The sequence below is a fragment of the Toxorhynchites rutilus genome, chromosome 1, assembly GCF_029784135.1.
Source record: "Toxorhynchites rutilus septentrionalis strain SRP chromosome 1, ASM2978413v1, whole genome shotgun sequence".
NCBI classification, from domain to species: domain Eukaryota; kingdom Metazoa; phylum Arthropoda; class Insecta; order Diptera; family Culicidae; genus Toxorhynchites; species Toxorhynchites rutilus.
This window is the reverse complement of record NC_073744.1, coordinates 45253486-45274850: the sequence shown is the minus strand read 5'-3', so window position 1 is coordinate 45274850 and position 21365 is coordinate 45253486. Positions and strand designations below refer to the sequence as shown.

Genomic DNA, 21365 nt, shown 5'->3' with positions numbered 1-21365 from the left:
CAAAACAAATGCAGGCAAGAAATCGGCTTTGCGCCGCAGGGATGCCAGGTGATTGTTTCAAATGTCTTCACATGGTACGAGAAAATGTCTTCACCATAATATCGGAGGGAAGTTCTTCACACAAAAACGGAACTGTGATAACTCTATCTGTTTATTTCAGCATTGATGTTTTGGTTGTAACTCAAACCATATCCATGAAACTAATTGTTGAAAAGGTATGTAACCGGAAAACCTTTGATTTGTGAAATGGTCGTTTGAAAGATCTAGGTTAATCTATTGTATAGTAGGGCCAAAATAAAAGAAATTCAATATCACAATCATTCGAATTTTCGAGCGCAAATGAACTTATGTCTTCTGGAGACAATATGTATTCAGACCGCTTCGTTCGCTGAGACTAAAGCCCTACTTTTTTGACGATATTTTCGGCCAATAGTTAGAATTTCATGGAAATAATATCTCTCAAAAATCCACGTACGCTATCATACTGAAATGTCTTCACATATTTCATAATGTGTTCAAAATGTCTTCAAAATCAAATGTCTTCAAAATGAACACATGTTTTCAAACCTGGCATCTCTGGTTCGCCACAAAGTGGAAAAGAGACGAAATCGCTAGAAAAGATTGCCTGACTAATTTTCACAACGATGAGAATTTGAAATTTTCATTAATTTGTCATTAGAGGCGAATGAACTGCAAAGTTTAAAGCTTCTTGAAAACAAAGAAGAAGAAGAAGAAGAATTTGTTTTTTTACTTGACTACATGATATTTGTTAACTGTTTTTGTTTTGATTTAATTAATTAATTTATAATGAAGGAAACTTCTAATGGGAAAACTTATCATTCGCTCAAAAAGAACATGCCTATTATTGACTAATGTACCCCGTGTATGGGTTTAGTTGAATTTATTCGTGTATGGGTTTAGTTCAATTTATTCTGAAATATAAAGACATTAAATAAAAGAAAAAAATCAAATAAATGATTCTCTGATTATTTTTCATTGAAAGGGTAAAAGGTAAGCTTCATTGTGGTACATAACATTCTAACGCAAAACTTCGTACTACGAAGTTATAGCCAAATTTATTCAAAAATGACCAACTAGCCCCGCCCAACCCTACTATAATACCACCAACAAAAAATATTCTATTCGCTGCACTTGGAATATTATTTCAATATTTTATTCAGCCAAAACCTTCTAAAGGTATCTGGCAATACCAATTTGCTAAAAATGCAAAAAAAAATGTACAATATTAATTAGGAATTTTTTGAACGTCGGCAGAAAATTCTGTTCTAATTCGTTGAAAATGCAACAAGTTGAAAAGTTTTTCACTGTAAACGTAAGTATAGGATCTACTGTGTGAAATCATGCATTTTTTTCATTAAAGTAAATGGTGTATTTGATGAAAAATTCAAATTTTTCTTTTATTCTTTGAAACTTTATATAAAAATAGGGTTCTTCGCTGCACTAGAAATATTGTTTTGATTTTGCATAACCAAAGGCGCAATGAAGGGAATTTACAACGCAACCTTTTTGAGGTTAACGGGCCGTGGCAACTATATTGCCACCAATTATATCAACTGTTTCAATAGTTAAAATTTTTCAAAGGTAAATATGTGTTATATATCATGTAAGGATTATGTTCTCTGGAGTCGATTCATTGACTACTTTCCACGGCCTTATGAAGGGTTAACCCTTCAACGGGCCTTCTTCTTCTTCTTTGTTTTAAAGAGGCTTTAAACTTTCCAGTTCATTCGCCTCTAAAATTAACGGGCCGTGAGAACTAGGCAAAGGATCCCAACTCCCCCGTATCAATGCCTTTGATACTTACTGTGTGCACCTAGTTGGCTTTCTGCTAAAATTGTAAATGAAAGTAATCTACGAAGAGCAGCTCAATGTAAATTTTTGTCTGCAGAAAATAAGGTTCTCATTGATATCGAGTAATTTTTTGGGGTATTCTTCGTTACGTGAATGTTTTTTTTTTGCAGGCTTGTCTCACTTCTTATCTAGGCGAACCTAGCTAGAATATTCCCCTGCCTCCGGGCTTCTGAATGCCAAAGGGAAACTAGGCTCTGCGGAATGCACGTATCTGCATGCTCGTGCTTTTCAGTCCTGACCGAGGGATTGTCGGACAATCGCGCAGGTGCTAAGGATGACCGACTTTTGGACTAATTCCATCTCCATGTTCAACACCTTTAGCGCTCCCAGAAGTGTCTTCGGAACAATTCCAGTTCCAGAAGTGTCTTCGGAACAATTCCAGTTCCAGAGAGAACGACTGGAACAATTCTTGGGACCTCTCTTAGCCCCCACAGTTCCAAGAGCTCCACGACCAATGGTCGGAACTTGCAAATTTTGCGACCGTGGGTCTCCTCCAGATTCTGGTTCAGTGGAATAGCGACATCGATGATGGTGACTTTGCGGTCGCTCTTGTCGTAAACCATTATATCTGGGCGGTTGTGGTGGATCGAGAGGTCGGTCAGAACAGTGCGATCCCAATACAGCTTGAAACGGTCATTTTCCAGGACAGGTGCAGGCAGATACCGGTAGTTTGGTACGTTGTCTTCCAGTAGAGCACATTGCAGCGCCAGTTGTCGGTGAACAATACGGGCCACGTTGTTGTGGCGCTCGGTGTAGGCTGTGTTGGCCAAAACGGGACAGCCTCCCATAAAGTGCACTTTGTTTTCACCTGGTTGATGGCACATCCGGAAAATGTCATCAACATCTTGACGCCAGACATACCGCCTGCAGTTTCTCGTCTGCATTATCCTGTCCTGGAAGGCTATCATGTCGGCTTCTACTACTGAAGAGAGTTCACCACAGATTATATGCGGCCTTGTTGACGTGATGCCGGTCCAGTTGATGGAGGTGGTAACATGCACTGTCATCTGCTTCCAAGCTGCAATCTTCTCCTCCACTGTCTGCAGATTGCAGTTGAGTTGGTACTCCGCTTGCGCCAAGTGCAGAACGCTGTATCCTCTGTCAGCGGCGCAGATAGCCCGGTATAGCGCGTTTTGGTTGGCGCGTTCTACGAAGTACTCGCGCAGTTGTCGTACCTGGGCAACTCACAGTGCCGATATGTCGACGATTCCAAGTCCCCCTTCTTTGCATTGTAGTGAAACTCTCTCCGGTGCCGATTGAGGATGGTGCATTCCGGCCTCTTTGAATGCTTTCCTCACCCCATTTCAAAGTCTTCTAGGTCGGTTTTGCTCCATTTGACTACACCAAAACTGAAGGGCAGCAGGGGAACCGCGAATGTGTTGATCGCGCGTACCTTGTTCCCCGCGTTGAGGAAAGTCCTCAGGACACAGTTCACTCGACTCAAGAACTTGTCTCGCAGCTCCGTCTTGATATCGGAGTGGTGAAACCCGGTGAGTTGTCGGAATCCAAGATATTTATAGGATTCGCCACGAACCATGTCTCTTATAAAGTCGCCGTCATAGACCTTGTAGCCTCCGGATTCGGTAAGTTGTCGAGGCCGAACCCCATGCAGATGCCCTTGCTTATTTCTTCGACAACCCGGATAGCTACACCTAGACGCTGACGTGAATCAGCGTAGACCTTGATATCGTCCATGTAGAAGGTATGGGTCACTTCTTCGTTGGCGCCGTCCCCATACCTTAGCCCCATACCATAGCCTTGACCGTTCCTATTAAGCGTATTTTTTTTTACGTAATCCGAATTTGTCATTCCGAATGGCGGAAGCTATTTTAGACATGAAAAAATGGGAAAAATTACAAGCGCTTCTAGGTGATTTTGGTCTAGTTTTTTTTGGTAGATCATTTTTAAGGCATATTTGATGACCTCGGAGTTCAGTCAGACTGGACTAAGTTTAATGGCTTGAAACAATATTCTACTTACCAGCAATAATCGATTAGTATGTATTTTCAAGCACAATTCTTAATTTTCTTGAAAAAAATATGTTTCAACAACAAACGGGTTAGCGAGTTTTTAATAAAGAATACCGGCAGTCAATGAAAAACCATGGTTGGATTTGAAATTGACCATGAAAAATTTGGTAATTACAATTTCTCACTCTCTGACACTTGGTCCACTCTGTCTGAACAAGATATAATAAAATATTCAATCAAATTTTCAATAACTATAAAATGTCTGAAAATTATATACATTGTGTTTCAATATGAGTTACTTTTTCGTGTTCATTGAAGGACAAAGGACAGAATCTTCTGATGCGGAGAACATTTAATTTGAAATTCATCTTTTTTTACCGAGCACGTTATCATTTGTTGTTACCATTTTTGTGATTAAAAGAAAGAAAATTCTATTAAATATTGATATATCGAGTTTTTTTTTAAATTTAATTTTAGTAGGACGTGTCACAATGCGCTCCTCGTGCAGCTTTTTCATATATGATCGATTCTTCTTTTTCGGCGGGGGAGTGAGGGTGCAAATTGACTATTCCGCCCCAGGTGCGAAAGCTTCACTCGACGCCATTGCAAGTAGTTCATAATCTATGAACACAACGGTAACCATTGACTTTCATTTATTTCACAAGCGTTTTCCCTTAAACATTAGCTTTTTATATCAAAAAAGTTTATCCCAAATAAGATGTCGGCGCCATGATATATATTGTTTGACGTTTGAAGGAGCAGGAATCATACCGATTGTTGAGTGTTTAAATCGTACTAATGATTCGACCATTATCCATCGGCAAATATATTCTATTCGTACTTCAAAAACATCTGTTTGGTTAATATGATTATCTGCGTATTTTTTGTGCTTGCTTTTAGCATTCCTTTCAATCTGAAATTTTCATTTCTACAAGTGCAGAACTTTGTGTTCTGCGACAACCTTTTTGTTACTTTCTTTATTGCAACATAAATGCCTGTTGAAACTTATTTGGCCGTCCATTCGTCTGTGTCTTAGTACGAGTTATATCTTATTTTTGAGATTGATTAACTGTTCATACATAATATTTTGTCTTATCGCAGCTGTCTGGAGCGAAGGTCAGCAGTATCCGGAGTTTTGTATATGAATCACATCTAATAGCATGTTCATACTGCGAATGTCTAAACCCAAAATGCAACCAAGATTTTTGTATCAGTTCGTGTCATCGTCCATGTATGATATCATAATCAATTCGATACGATAAAGGTTCGTATTCGCAACACATGCAAAAATAAGAAATGCTGTTCTATAATCTTCACCACCTGATAAGACCACCAAAATGGATTAATCGCGTGTACTTTCGTTTCAAATATACATCTCTGTTGCGGTGGCTTGCAAACTGATAAACACATGGAATCCTGATTTCGTTCCAAAATTGCACCACCTTATCCCGAAACGAACTTCACTCGTACACTCCAGAAGCCTTTCAGAGACATCATATTTTCACGCGAACTAATAAACGCAAAAGCATTCGTTTGGTTGAGCATATCATCCGATTGGATATACCATCATGCTTCCCGAGACGAAACACAAAAACGGAAATAGGTACCATCGCGTGGGTTCTCACATGTATGCATATGCGTCAACGCACCGGCTCCATTGACCAGTAGTCGGCGCAAAAGACGAGAGACGCATTCAATTATATAATTCAATGTGGATAATCAAGACCACAAATACAAATTGCATTCACTCGTGTAGATTCGTCAGAGTATAGTGAGGGTTGCCAGTTGGCAAGTTCTATAGGATGTTTTCGTGAGGTTCGATTTATTGAAACAAAACAAAATTAGTTCATCTTTGAGATCAGTCTACATTCTAAATACACCTAACTCATTTAAAGTTCATTGAAGAATTATAATGATGGTGTCTAAACACGACCGCATTATTAACCTTTTAACCTATGTTTCATTTTTCAAAAAAGTGGACTAAATTCAAACTCTTCAGTTGGTTACGGATCGAGCATTTTTTCTCTGCCAAGCGTTCCTCTCAGTCGCTTCGCTTCGAATAGGACTTCTTCGGCATTCGCCGTCAATATGCCTTGAATTGACTAGAAATGAATTGACGGGCGTTAAAAGCGAGGATAACTGGTGAACTATTCTAGCAAATGGTTATTCTGATTGACGTGACAAATGACTACAAATCTGCCTCTTCATTCAACCTGACTTCAATCCACAATACTTCATAGTCCCCTGACAATCCTCAATTGAATATGACTTTGCCGAGCCCTGGTCCCAATAATATAGTCATTGACCCAATCGATTCGCTACTCAATGAGACTTGATGTTGTAGGTTAAGTCTTTTAGACCAGTGATAGCCTTCCAGCTGGCACTATTGAACTTGTTCTTAACGTCGATCGTTGTCAACGCACAGTATCGGTTTCCTCTACCCTTCTGTTTGAATACTTTGCTTGCTGTTTCGACCACTATGCGAATGGTGTCTACCACAGATCTCCTTTTCCGAAATACAAACGCATTCCATAAGCCTGTTGAGGATGATTCTCTCCTGAGGTTTTCTAAGAGTGTACAGCATGCATATTGGTATTGGACTTCTGAATGTGCGGAATTTCACTTTCCGTTGGAGATAGAAGATAGCTTTATTAACGAATGAAGACGTGCAAATTACGTTCCCTATTCATATGGTACCCGGCAAACTTCGTCCCGCCCAAAATGGATTTTTTTTTATCAATATTTTCAAACATTCCATTCACTATAAACTTCCAAACAAAAACTCTTATGTTAGGTGTACCGGTAAGTTTCTTCGGTTTTACAACAGATGGCATGACTTGATTATTATTCCAGTGAATCAAATTTCCAGACATTCGTTGGAAAGCTACCGTCATTGCGCGTCTTTTTCAGTATATGTCAAAGAGTTGAAGCGTAAACAACATAGTTTATTGCCACTTCGATAATGTCGAATTTCGTACCAACGAGAGTGTTTTTTGCGAGGAGTGTTACTTCATTTCTTCAATATGAAGAAAAGTCATCACATTTTGGTGGAAGTTTATGGTGACCATGTTCAATTGAGCGAACGTGTCAGACGTGGTTTGCACTGTTTAAAAGTGGTAATTTTGACTTGGAACACGAAGAACGTTCCGGATCGCAAAAAAAGTTTGAAGATTAAGAATTGGAGGCTTTACTCGATCAAGATCCGTCACAAACGCAACAAAAACTTTCAGATACACTTGGAATAGCTCAGCAAACCATATCCGATCGTTTTAAAGCAATGGGAATGATCCGAAAGATAGAACATTGGACGTCGTATGAGTTGAAGCCACGAGACGTCGAACGCCGTTTTTCACGTGCGAACAACTGCTCCAACGGCATAAAATAAAGGTTTTTTTTGCATCGAACCGTTACTGGCGATGAAAAGTGGGTCCATTACGACAATCCTAAATGTCGGGCAACGTATGGATACCCCAGCCATGCATCAACATCGACGGCCGCGCGGAATATTCACGGCCAGAAGGCTATGCTGTCTATTTGGTGGGACCAGCTGGGTGTTATGTACGATTGTGTCACATTTACCCGAAACCCACTCACCCGAATGACAGTTACCCGAAAGACATTCACCCGAATTCCACTCACCCGAATGTAACAAATACCCGAAAGCGACAGCTACCCGAATGTAACATCTACCCGAATTGACGCTTACCCGAATGCGACATTTACCCGAATGCAACAATTACCCGAATGTAACATTTACCCGAATGTAACATTTACCTGAATGCGACAGCTACCCTAATGTAACAATTACCCGAATGTAACATCTACCCGAAAGCGACACTTACCCAAAGAAGGATATATTCAAATAATACACAAATTATACTATATTTGTATTTGTATTTGTATATTTAATTCTGATCAGTGTTATATAAAGATCATATTTGTCTCATACTTTCATTTCCATTCAAAAAGTAGTTTTCGTGGGAAGTACAATTCGAGAAATATTGGCATTGAATAAAATCCTTTCTAAATAAAATCCTGACTAAAGGATCGTCTCCTATATTTTTTTTGTACCCCATATCTAGCGTGGTGCGTCTTCTCGACTCGAGGAATCCAGGATATAATGGTCACTAGCCGGCGCAAACATCAGCTCGTGTAGAGTTGTCATGAGCGGTACAACCTTTGGCTCTTGTTGAATGATCAGTGGACTGCACAACCTTGGCCCGTTTATCTGTAAAGAGTGTGTGTATGTATTGCCGCGACTAAGTAAAAGTTTATAGATCGGATAACCCATGCCCATTTCTGAATGATCTCTTGGTCTTAAAGAGCAATACGGAAAGGAAAGAAGACAGCATGCCAATTGTGCCTACACTAATTTCTAAAAATGACACAGCGAAGTCTTGAACATCTTTTTCGAATTTCCTCATTACAATTTCTTAGTTTACTTCGTAACTTCCTAACATCAGACTCGACAAAACTCATAAACTGATTTGTCGGAATTTTTCCTTCTTCATTCGGGTATACATCCCATTCGGGTAAATGTCGCATTCGGGTAAACGTTGCATTCGGGTATATGTTCATTCGGGTATATGTTGCATTCGGGTATGTGTTACGTTCGGGGAATGTCATTCGGGTATGGGTTACATTCGGGTAAATGTGGTTCGGATAAACGTGTTTCGGGTGAATGGGACACAACCGTTATGTACTATGAGCTGCTAAAACCGAATGAAACATTATGGGGGACCTCTACCGACGACAATTGATGCGTTTGAGCCGTGCATTGAAGGAAAAACGACCACAATACGAGCAAAGACACGCTAAAGTTATTTTGCAGCACGACAATGCTCGGCCGCATGTCGCGAAAGCGATCAAAACATACTTGGAAACGCTGAAATGGGAGGTCCTATCCCATCCGCCGTATTCTCCAGACATTGCTCTGTCCGATCACTACCTTTTTCGATCGATGCAACATGACCTGGTTGACCAGCACTTTTCCAATTTTGATGAAGTCAAAAATTTGATCGATTCGTGGTTAGCCGACAAATCGGCCGATTATTTCCGTAAAGGGATCCGTGAATTGCCAGAAAGATGAGAAAAAGTTGTGATTAGCGATGGACAATAATTTGAACTTTAAATTCGTAACCATTTTTTGCAGAATAAATTAATGCCTTATTTATTATATTTTGAAAAAAAAAAACCAAGAAACTTACCGGTACTCTTATTGGTTTTACCATCTTGGACTAATTTTTTCAATTTTCTACATGACTTCTATTTTATATTAAAAAGAAAATAATAATAAAAAATACATAGTTAAGATATTGCAAATTAAAGCTTTTTTTCTCGTAAATAAAAAAGAGTTTTTTTTCTCAGTTTTCAGGTTTTCTTTCACGTTTAAACATCAATACTCTATTGGCGATCTAACGCAAAACTCAAACGATCAGTGAGACATCTGGATTTTGTTTTTGAGCTAAGCAAATGATGACAATGTAACCTAAAACTCAAAAATAAATCAGGCATATTTTACTTCCGGGCTTTCCAAGGTAATTCTCACATGCAGGAACCATGTATTTTTCAACTTGTTTTTGATTGTGCTCTCGAATTTCCATTTTTGATTCAACCATTGTCAATATTTATACAGTTTCCACAAATGAAAGAGGTAATAAAATAACATGTTATATATGAAATTGTGCGATTGAGTAAAATATAAGATTAGCATGGTTTCTTGCTGTGGTGGCTGAGAGCAGACAAACGACCACAACGAGTTAAATACTTCAACATCATTAAAATTGTACATCATTAAAATTTAAAATAAAAATGTAATTTATCAATCATACATAGGTGTCCATCTTTCCCGGCCTTCCCCTAATTGTAGAACATTTGGGAATTCAATTTTACGAATTTTCCCATTTTCCATTAGAGTTTTCCGAAAACTTTCAATTGTAATATTTAGTTGTTAATATGGTTGGTTGAAAAATGTCCTTCTTCCAGAGGATTTACATTACATTTCTTGTACTCTTAAATCCTCATATTCCAATGTTGGTTCCATTTGCTCTATTAATTCTCGAGTTATGCAGATATTTGTGTTTTGTTTGTATGGCAGCCACCCTCTTGGAGAACGTTTATTGTCCCCTAAGACCTCTACGTGTCAATTTTCGTTCCACTTGCTTGATTATTTCTCGAGTTCTGTAGACTTGTTGAGCTAAGTTGATTGTTTTTGAAATAATACCCTTAATAACAACTCATTCAACGAGTCCGAGTGTATTTTTTTGTAAACCAGTGAATAATAATGTGAATAATAAATTGTGGATTTCTTTTCTTTTAATTTAAGTTCCTCGTTGGCTCTGGCCGGAACAGGCGTCTTCCTTGGAGAGATTTCATCTGGGCCAGGTGCTTTCTTCATTTTGAATGTTTTCACAACTAGCTTATCAGGACACATTTCGGCGGGTGTCATTGGGCCAAAGAGCTCCGCCATCACGACTTGGCAAGCGTTGCTCCATGGATTGACGTCCACGTCCCGTTATTCGTTTCCGTAACATGCACATTTTCTATGTCTCCTTCCTTCCTTGTTTGTATCAGAGAGGCTTTAAACTTTGCAGTTCATTCGCCTCTACCATGCCTCCTGAAATTTTCTAAGAGTGTTCAGCATGCATATTGATCTACACAATGCTTGTCAACCGGCGTCTTCCCTATATACCACTCCAAATTGTTCTTTCCCATGGAAAAATCGAAATCCATTACTCACTGGGTGTATGAGTATGGAACCGATTTTATTTTAAAGAAACACCCGTTTATTGCATCAACATGAAGAACTCTACCTAATTCAAAGTATTTTTTATCGATCTCTGGCAGTTTGTGGATAGCACGCCTAAAGAATTGTTCCTCTTTAGAAGCCAATCATTCATCAAGCTATATTCCCAACTTCTCGTAACAAGCGAAGCGCTGCTCAGTCTGGTGAGTGAGCCGCATGTGAAATAACTTCCCGAACAAATTATTCAATCGTTTCCTTGATTTGTTTTGTAGAGGTTGATGGAGCGTTATCATGCAACAAAATCACTTTGTGTTACCTTTTTTGGTGCCTGGTCATTTTTCACCCAAGGCTTGATTCCATGTGGTATCGTAACGGTTTCGCCAGGTTTGAGTATCTCATAGTAGATCAAACCCGTCTCCCACTGGACGAAAGACAATCCCACCAAACACGGAGTTGATATATATATATATATATATATATATATATATATATATATATATATATATATACGATATAAATTTACACGATATACGATATACGATATACGAATATACGAAATAAATTTACTTTTCATAGTCAGCCACCACAATTCGACGGAGAAATGGCTTCCTTCTGTATTTGGAAAACAGTGTTTCAGTGGTTTTTCTGTTTTCCTGCCATCCTTCGTTCAGTTGAATTGAATTGCTGCAGGAATATCGCCCTTTTTCGCGTAGTACATTGCACTTAATCTGGCAATTTTGTACGACGAAGTTTCGGATAGCGAGCTACCGACACCAAGATTCCATAAACATTTGAAGGCCGCTGAAAATAGCAGCCAACGATGCAAATCATTGGATTGCATTGGATGTGTTATAGTTCATCGGGAAGTATAATTTCCTAATGTTGTCGTCTAATAACTCTTGAAATAAAAGCAAATGAAATTCAGTTTGCTTACCAAATTGTAACTATATATATTACCTTTGAAGCGTAGTACAAGAATTTCTCGAGTTTTGTTTGTAGTTAGACAAAAACCTATTTTAATACCAAATGGCAAATGCGTACTTTTGCCCCATAGTGGGGGCAAAGGTGCGCACCGTACGGGGCAAAAGTGTGCACTTATTGAATTGTACTTCTAACCTGTACTAACTTGTAACAAAAATAAATGCTTTACCATTACCAGCGGAAGAAGCATCATTACCAGAGTGTGTCGGCACCATCCAGTGGGGAGGAGGGGAGGGGAGGTGTCTGCTGTATGATGTTTTATGGGTGGAGATGAGTGGGACCATAACGAACATACCACGTGGAAATTTTTGGGAGGGAAGGGACTGACAATATAAGATATCTGAAGATATCCAACATTTGAAAAACAATTCTTTTGATATTAATCATTTCGAACACTCAAGTTCCCACAGAAATTATTTCTATAATAATAATACATAATCTATACTCGCGGTATATAATTTCATTTTTTGGCATATAAACCTGATGCAGACTAAGACGCATCAATGGTGATACTGACTGATTAAATCCGTTGCTCCGTTCTAGAGTTAGATCGTGTGGAACGGACACCAAATCATTTTTGTTGATATAGATCAAGTTTATAAATACATACAATACCTTCACTTGATTTATTTGAAACTCATTGTTGAAAATAAAACAATATTTATTTGAAGTTCATTGTTAAAACATAAACATAAACGAAACATAAGCGTTATTGAATTCATTTTGAACATTTTTTAAGTAATTGTTTATTTTCCTTCCTCATCTTGGATTCGGTTCTGAAGATTCCGACGCTTTGCCTTGGAGCGCTGTTGCTTCGTTTCGAATTTTTTAAAAAAAAGCTCTTGAACTTTTTCACAAAAGCGAATACACACTATCATTTACTATAGAATGAAGGTTTCTTTGAGAGTGTAGTTTAGAACATCCCAGTTATTTTAGGTAAGTTAATCATCATCTCCAAAACTGAAAAAATAGATCAAAACATCGCAAAACTCTTTTTACCTCATAACTTTTTGCCACTTTCATGAAATGTATCTTGTTTATATGTGTGAGCTGCTGGTGTAATAATGTATCAAACGAATACACTGTTGTCGAAATTTTATGCTCGTTTGCTTCAAAAAGGCCAATGCGCACTTTTGCCCCGTGCGCACCTTTCCCCCGCACTACTCTATATGTTGTGGAAGAAGCTTCTCCAAACCGAAATTAATTGAACAACGTTGAGCCCTGGATTATTCTTGCTGCGCTTTCCATTCAGTCCGCATCAAGAGCATCTCTACAATACCAGTGTCGGCCCCGCTACCAAAAATATGCATAAATATAATATGTATAAATAGAAAATAGTCAGAAATTCGACTAGGAAAGGGTCACATATTCTGAAACATCCGAAAACGAACTATGTACTTTTCTTTTTTTCTTTTTTAGCAACTGTCAGTTCCAGTGATTAACGTTTTTCTAACGAAAAGCTCAATGTCAGTCCCTAGGGCCCAGCACAGGGCTCAACGTGTTAAATGGGTTAGCTTTGCAGTCAATTGAAAGTGAATGTGCTAACTCTAAGTTAATAAACTTCAATAATGTGCTCAGATAATTTGCTGCTGGTAAGTCGAGACGCGTGAAGCTTTTGTGATTTTATGTTAGCTTTATTTAATTTTAATTTAATTTTATTGATTATGATACACAATATTCATGGTTAGATGAATTGGATTTTTTTTTGTAAGAATCATTCACGTTTGGTGCTCCATTCATGATAGATGTAAATAAAGGCTTGATTGCTTCTGAATACAGATTTATTTCATTCGCTCCTTAACACTCCACATCGGAGTCAGTCACCTGAGAGAATGCATTTGAATGCATATGATGAACCCCTGGTTGGAATAGTTTCAGCGTGGCTAAATTGTCCGTACATTATTTTGCACCCGCTATAACAGAAGGAATTAGCTTTTGCTCTGCAACCACGACCAAATTTAGTGAATTAAAAAGACGGGTGGGTAATGTCGGGGACATAACCGGAGTGACGTAGGACTATACAAAGGGGACAGCTTTTGTTAAATATATATTTTAAATATATTGTTTTATTTTCTTCTTCTACGTGAATACCTACCTATCTACCTGAAAAATGGATTAGTTTACTGTTTACTCTTTATGAATATGTTGATGGTTCTGAAAAGAACCTTTGGTGTTGTGTTTTTGTTATCACTCGATATTCCCATCTTGTTCGGTTAAACCTTCCTGTTTAGCTATTGCGTTTGCCACTCGCCACAGCTTTCACAGTTGGAAAATTTCTTCCCATCCAGCTTTGTGACATGTTGAACAGTAAATTACATTCAATGCGACGTGCCGAAGCACCACTCAGTGTCGCATTGGAGGCGATTTTAACCTGTAATTGAACATTTGCGATGACAGTGGTACAGTGTCGACTTTCAATGTGGGGTCATAATTTGGATCTCTATGTTTACAAAAATGTCCAACTAAATAAGTCGCATTACTTGTCCGTCCAATTAGCTAAATGTCGAACTAATTGTAAATTACTGTACTTTCAATCTGGAAACAATTTAAGAATTGGTGAAAATTGTATAATCAGGAAAGTCCCCAACTATGAATAAGCTCAGAACAACTGCCAAATTCACATACTCATCAGATCCTGGCAAACAAATTATGAAAAAATCAATTTGTGTTTCATTATTATTTTGGATAATGTTTTAGAAAGCATTGAACTGTATTTCCTAAACTCTTTTTTGGAAGGTTTAATGGCCCTGAAAAGCGCCTTGTTTTATGGAATGGTTCCAATTTATAGAACTTAGTACTCGTGGTTTTGAAAAAAACCATTCCGAACGCCCTCGATGCCGCCTTGTTCTGGATTTGCCACCAGAGCAAATTGTATAAAGAACAAACTTTTTTCTTTTGCTACCAGCTGCCGTTTTGCGATTGCGTTTGCCACTCGCCACTCACTGCAACTGCCTGTTGTCTTGATGTCCACCTAACCGAATGTGTTCTGTTCCGAATGCGGGTTTTCTTATCGTCGCGAGCAGCTTTGCCAGCTAACTCGATCACTTCGGCGGCCGAAACTATATAACGCCGGCTAGGTGGACTGGTGCACTGGTACTAACGCGCTCGGCCTAGCCACCCTTGCGGGGAACTCCAGATCAACACGGTTCGAGGAGCGGGATTTTGCCTTTCCCTTCACTTTTCCTCCTTTACCATGTCCAGATATGGCTGCTTGGGTTGGTTTGTTGATGTGTTGTGATGCGAACCGATGTGGTGTACGGTTTGAATGAGAATGATCGTTACGGCAGCGGAGCGGGGATTTTTAAGCTGACTGGCTGGCTCGAGAATTACGCATGTGTGAGACTGCGACCGTTTCGTTCATTTTTTCTTTTTCCTTCCCAATCGTGCTTCATTCTATTTCGCTGCTGCTCTGGTTGCCCGTTTTGGTCGGTACGATTTGAGGAGCACAAAATGGACCAATCAAAAATGGGCACATAGGGCATTTTGACAATGCTTGATATTTCACAATTATTCAATTATTTATCTCATGAAAAATGAAATGTTATTCGTTATGATAGATGCGTAGATATATTTCCTATCAATTGATGCAAAAACCTTTGCGATCTATTGAGAAATGCTCGAGTTATAAGCGTTCCAAATCTTGCATTTTTTCCTACTTGTTCAGTGCCTAGATTTCCATTTCACCCCCTATATCTTCCGGTTAGACGTAGTCCTACGTCAAAATACTCGAACTCAATTAAAACGATAATATTGGCAACACTGCTGAGATACACTATGAAAACACGACACGCTTCTGTATGCGTGGGTCCGTATTGTACACTAATCTAGCGAATTAACCCGCCTGCGTTGATAACATGCAACGAAAGTAGAATTCACTGGGTTTAAATAGGAACGCCGAACGGACGGAAGCCATCAGTTTCAAGTTGTCCGCCTTGAGCATCGGTAGGTTTAGATTTGTGTTAGTTGTTTTTGAGGTACTAAAATTTCACTTAAGACCATCTTCACGTTTTTCACAGAGTGAGCCAGCCATCTTCAAAATGACTCTGAAATCCGACGAAGTTTTCGCGAAAATCACCAAGCGCCTGGAGTCGATAGATCCTGCCAACCGCCAGGTTCAACAGGTGTACAAATTCAGAATAACCCAAGATGGAAAGGTGGTGAAGAACTGGATTCTGGACCTTAAGAACGTCAAACTGCAAGAGTCCGACGGTGATGCCGAGGCCACTTTGATCATGGAAGACGACGTCATGTTCGCCATCGGAACCGGTGCTCTGCCTGCCAAGGAAGCCATGGCTCAGGATAAAATGGAAGTGGAGGGACAGGTTGAGCTGATCTTCCTCCTGGAACCATTCATTGCCTCGCTGAAGTGAACGTAACAGTCGTACCTGTCGTGAGAGCGGATTTCATGTCATCCTACTTGTTGTAATTTATTTCGAATCAACTGTCATTTTGAATTTGGCGCATTAAATATTGTTTTTGAAACTATTCCCTTGTTGTGCATGTGAATACACGGCTTGAACAATCAATTTTCCTTACAATTGAGTTCGTTTTGGCTATGATTGACAAATTCACAATCAGCCTAATTCATAACGAGTTTTTAAATGGTTGCATGATTTTTTTTCGATTTTTGCGGTATACTTAGTAATTGACGCAATGTGATTATCTTTCCTTTAAACAGTAGACGGATAAAATTTTAATTGAGAAACTGTTACATTTGATACTTCTATGATCTTATTACTAAAATTAAAAAACAATGTATTTACGTATGATAAACATCAAAAATGCAAACGCAAACCTCTCTTTTGCGGAATAGACTCTCTTTTGCGTTTCGCACTGAGAAAAAATATATTTCCAGTGTATGGTTCAAAATGGGTTCAAAACATCCCAGCAAATGAAATCCAAGTTAATGTGTTTATTGGTGGGAGAATTCACATCAGATGCAATGTTTTAATAGGTGGATAGTGTAGCGACCTCAAAACCCCAGCTGGCCAGATGCCCAATTCCAGCTGATTCCGGTAATATTTTTCAAAACGCATTTCTTCCGAAAGAAAAAATAGGTAGTGCCAAGGCTGGAGTCTCCACTCACCGCTAATCGAAGCTTGGTGGTGACAATGGACCGTGAAATGGACAAGGGAAATACACGTATCCAGATAAATAATGTTCATGACTCACATTCAACACCACGTAAAAGCATATTCTTGTCTAGACGCTCATTGAACATCATTGCCAGCAGTCGTACTATAGTGTCTTAATTAAATTAGCGAGGCTGGACAGGAAGGGCTATTTGAACTCTATTCTTTTCACGACAGAGCAACAATCAACGGAATGTAAGGTTAGAGTCGATGAATGGCTCTCTTCTTTTCATAGAGATCATACAGCTTTTTTACAATGTCGCAAATTTCTCCTTAACGGTTTCTCCACATTTTCTTTGTTAAAACTCATTGAAGTACACTTTTTGCCCTTAGGATCATTTATCCCGCCCATACTGTAGGTGATAACTCAAATATTTGAATGATATTTGAAATATTTGAAAGACTACTGCAATCAGAATCCGATAATCGGACATCAATTATAATTAATTTGTAGTTTTGCACAGTATCGCTTCTGAGGTAATATGCAGTGTTTTTCAATATGATTTGGAGGAAAAAAACAGAAGGGGTTTGCTCAAAGCACGATCGCATTAATAGTTGGCAAAAACAAACGCTGCACCGCACTATGACGCTCCTTTCGACCAAAACACAATGCTCGAATTCAAGAAAACTGAATGATCGGTTATTCCGAACACACTCCTAAATTCACATGCTCTCTCCCGACAAAAAAAACATAAAAATCATTCAAATAAGCTTTTTCTTACTTCGGATATCACTTAAGAGGTGACCCCTGTATTGATGGTCAAAAAATAGATTTTTTTTGGGAAGCCCATGCTCTCAGAAATGTTGTGATAAAAGGATTTTTCGATATTTGATTTCGTTGGAAAGTTATGAGGTCACCTCAAGGAATATGATCAGACTATACCATATATTTTATTCAAATGCTATACCAGTATTTGATAGTCATGACATTTTCTGTTATTTTTAGGCTCATTTAATGTAATAAATCGGGATGACAAAACATGTACTAAAAATTAATTTTGGGTGTAGAATCTTCTGCACGAAATCACTCGGAGTGTTCGGTAACGTTGATGTACCAACCAACATGATCCTTTTCTGTGCAAACCAGCGGCCCAACAAAATCTCCGGTGAAGGAAGGAAGGAAGGTATTGTATTATAGAGACTTTAAACTTTTGCAGTTCATTCGTCTCTAGCCTTGAGAAAGGCCCTTTGAAAACTCTACTCTATTCTACTCCAGCGCTACCACCTCCGCCCTCTTGCCTTGAGAAAGGCACTCGATCCTTCGCCGTCCAGCCCGTCCAGCAACGATGTTGTCCAGTCGGTGTCCACACAAAGAATGTCCGGTGAAGGAATCGATTCCTCTTTTAAAATATGCAGCACAAATTATATTCCCCTTTCTCCCACTCCCTTTTTGTAAAACTAAGCAAAGCACTGATGTCACCTCGCCAATCCAATTTATATTTCTCTCATTCCGCTCATTTCGCAATTCGCTTAGCCGGCAAGGATACAGTAGCGCTCAAAATAGTCAAAATAGATCTTACCGCACTGTGTTGGGTTCGCAAATTTGAATTTGTAATGTAAACCAGCGAAATAAAACCGCCTTATTTCGCTGGCGGTTGACATGATAAAGATGATGATCACGAACGTCACTTCACGGTGAAAACGAAGTGAACTATATACAGCGTTATTACGACTGCCACCGTGTGTGTAGAATCCAGGAGAGTTCATCCGTTGTGACATCTGTGATGAACTCGGTGTTATTATGAATACCACGATACTGTCATGTCACGGAGAAAAACAAGTATATTTGTCAGTTGGGTTTTAGATGGTGAAAGCTAGTCACGCGGAATGGAATATGTTTAATTTCGTATTTATTTGGCTTTTTTTACTAACGTTTTGAATCTTGTCTTGCTTTTTAAGAAAGAAAAGATAAACAAACAGCAATTTACCCGCCTGCTGGCATTTATAGAACGAAATCCTGACGTATCGAGAAGATGTAAATTTGTTTATTTAGATTCGGTAAATGCGCTATGGAATGTAATTAAGGACTAAAAATGTAGCTCCCGTAGACCCATTGAAACATGGCGAAAGGTCTACTTCCGATTGTCCTGAATGAATAGAAATATTTTGTTTCTTTTTTAGGATTAGACTAACAGAGAGTAGCAACAGCATGAAATGGTAATGGAGGCCACTGGCCCGAATAGGCTGGAATAGTTTGAAAGAAACAATAATTAATAATCTCTTATTAGAAAGAACGACCATTATGATTGATGCTTAATATTGATTTGTTGATATTTTGAATTTAAAATAGTGACTGTAAAGTTTTTCCAACATTGCAGAGCTGATTTTTGTAATTCAAACATTCGCAATTGGTGGACAAGACCCGAACCAGGACCATAGTTATAACGAATAAGGCCTTTGTTTTTTTTCTTTTTAGGTAATAGATATACAAGATACTCTTTTTAAATTCTTTTCTAGTTCTTTTTCCAAAATGTTGATATCCGTCTAAAAAAATCTGAATCACTTTCTGCTTTTGACAAATTCCTTGAAACCCATCAGATGTTTTATATGAAGATTATGATTCTGACTGACGCTACTCACCAGTTTCTGTTTGAATAATTAAATCAAACCTCATGTCCCGTACATCAGATCACACGGATAATAGGATTAAACTTCAGAATCCCATATGTAGCTCAGTAGCTCAGATTATATTAATCGTGAGGTGGATAAATTCGGGTTTGTTCTGAGATAGAGAAGATATTATTATTCATCAAAATTGTAGAAACGGTTCTTAAAAAAAACTAACCTAACCTAACCTTGACCTATACAGAATACTTCTTACTTTTCAAACGAGTAAGACAGAGCTAAGAACAAGAGTATGCGAGATGTCGATTATTAAACATAATAGTCATATTTTATCTCTAGACTAATTTATAGAAAGAGAAAATAATAAAGTTACATTCCCATATGTTCAACAACTCTGAGAAACCAAGTATTCCTCCTCATCTTTGAATCAGCATTTGATTCAGCAAACTAACGCACCAAGCAAATGAATCATGGGATGAGTCCGAATAGTTGGCATTGAAATACCGAATCATCGAGGTATAATAGCAAACTTGTCATTCTAAAACATACGCTTATAAAAATGGAATATTATCTCATACACTGTATTAATTTAACATACATAACGTTCAAACGTCCGAAATTATGCAACCGACATAACGTTCAAGCGCCCGAAATTATGCAACCGACATGTCTCTTATAAACGGGAATGAACACTCTCACTGCACGGAGTTTATTTCTACACGCAAATGTCCGTGACAATGATGATAGACACAACAAGATTAAGTGAAGTGTACGTGAAGTGGAGGCGTATGTGACAGTGATGTTCGTGATCAGGCCCAAAATATTCTCGTATTGATCGCTTTTTGACTCATCGCTATTCATCACGAATAATGACCCGACATGACCGACATGACAACATGACAGTTTCGTGGTATTCATAAATGTTCCGTCTGCTGGGAACTAGGGGTGGACTGTATTTAGAAGGTTGCTCCCCTCGTGGAGACAACCGGTGCGTGGAAGGAACCCTTGTGTTCCTCACGCCTTGTTCAATGGGTGGGAGCCCCTTGTGGCTCCGCTCCAATGTTCTGAAAAGAGCATGTAACTCTTTTGGAATGTGTTTCAGAAAACTCTTCGTGGATTCAGGTTTCGAGTAGCGCAGAATGAAACATGATGTATAACTATTTACACTTTCCTCATTTTATTCTTGAATTCACTAAATTTTCTATTTTTACACTGGTAATAGTCTCATTGCATTGATACGCATGTGAATGCGCCACTTTCGCTGCTTGTGATTCTCTCGCTACTGATGCGCTCGATAAGCGGCTGCTGTTGTTGATGTTGTTAGTCTTCTGATATTGATGGTACAGTCATTGCTCCTCTTGCAATGCCGCTGCTGCTTCCTCCGTGGTTATTTCCTTCGCTGTTACTGCATTTACTGATTGTTGCTCTGGTTGCTCACTTGTTTGCTGGGCGATGGTTGAATGAAAACTGATACTCCGCACAATCGGGTGGCTCGTTTTATACCCTCGCACCTCCTTGTCGAAAGAGGAGGGGAAGTGCTAAAGACGTCATTTATTTTCCCCTTCCGTACGCTTCGCGGACGGAACAATAAAAACATTGAATTCATCCAAGTTGTCACGATGGATGAACTCTTCGGCATTCTACACACACGGTGGCAGCCGTAATAAGGTTGTTTACAATTCACTTAGTTTTCACCATATGCAAAATTTCAGCTCATTCGGACTTAAGGGAGAGTGATGCAAAGCGGTCAAAGTTTGGGTTCCTTTGGAAATCGATAAATCACCAAGGGAGGGAGTAAAGAAAGTCGGGGTTCTCAAAAAAAAAATTGATGGCAAATGTCTTAAAATTGTTTGAAAATTCGAGATCTACTGTCATCTCGAAATTTTTTTTGTCAACAATCGACACTCTGGGACCAAAAAATCACCGGAAAATCGGGGTTTTCCGGGGATGGTCCAAAAAATCTTTTTTTTTTCCTAAAATGGTTTCTTTTATTATACTTGAGCTTGCCAGATTATGGAATCAATTTAAAAGCCGAGAGACATGAAAATTTATCTGAAGCGCTTTAGAATGAAGTTGTTACAACACCGAATTATTTTTGTT

General features: G+C 38.7%; 1 protein-coding gene across 3 annotated transcripts; it reads left to right on the top strand.

The window, feature by feature from the left end:
- The first annotated feature begins 15379 nt into the window (after positions 1-15379).
- Positions 15380-16053, top strand: LOC129761915 (SCP2 sterol-binding domain-containing protein 1-like). 3 transcript variants are annotated; one of them, XM_055759764.1, is made up of 2 exons: positions 15380-15510; positions 15585-16053. In XM_055759764.1, exon 2 carries the CDS (start codon positions 15606-15608, stop codon positions 15936-15938), a length of 333 nt encoding a protein of 110 aa, XP_055615739.1. In that variant the 5' UTR covers positions 15380-15510; positions 15585-15605; the 3' UTR covers positions 15939-16053. The 3 variants fall into 3 exon arrangements, with proteins under 3 accessions (XP_055615739.1, XP_055615740.1, XP_055615741.1); XM_055759765.1 differs by having other exon boundaries at positions 15459-15510; positions 15563-16053; XM_055759766.1 differs by having other exon boundaries at positions 15502-15526.
- The last annotated feature ends 5312 nt before the right edge of the window (positions 16054-21365 follow it).

What these genes read in the sequence shown, in the direction of transcription:
- LOC129761915 (XM_055759764.1), top strand. Translation starts at nt 15,606, where the DNA reads ATGACTCTGAAATCCGACGAAGTTTTCGCGAAAATCACCAAGCGCCTG.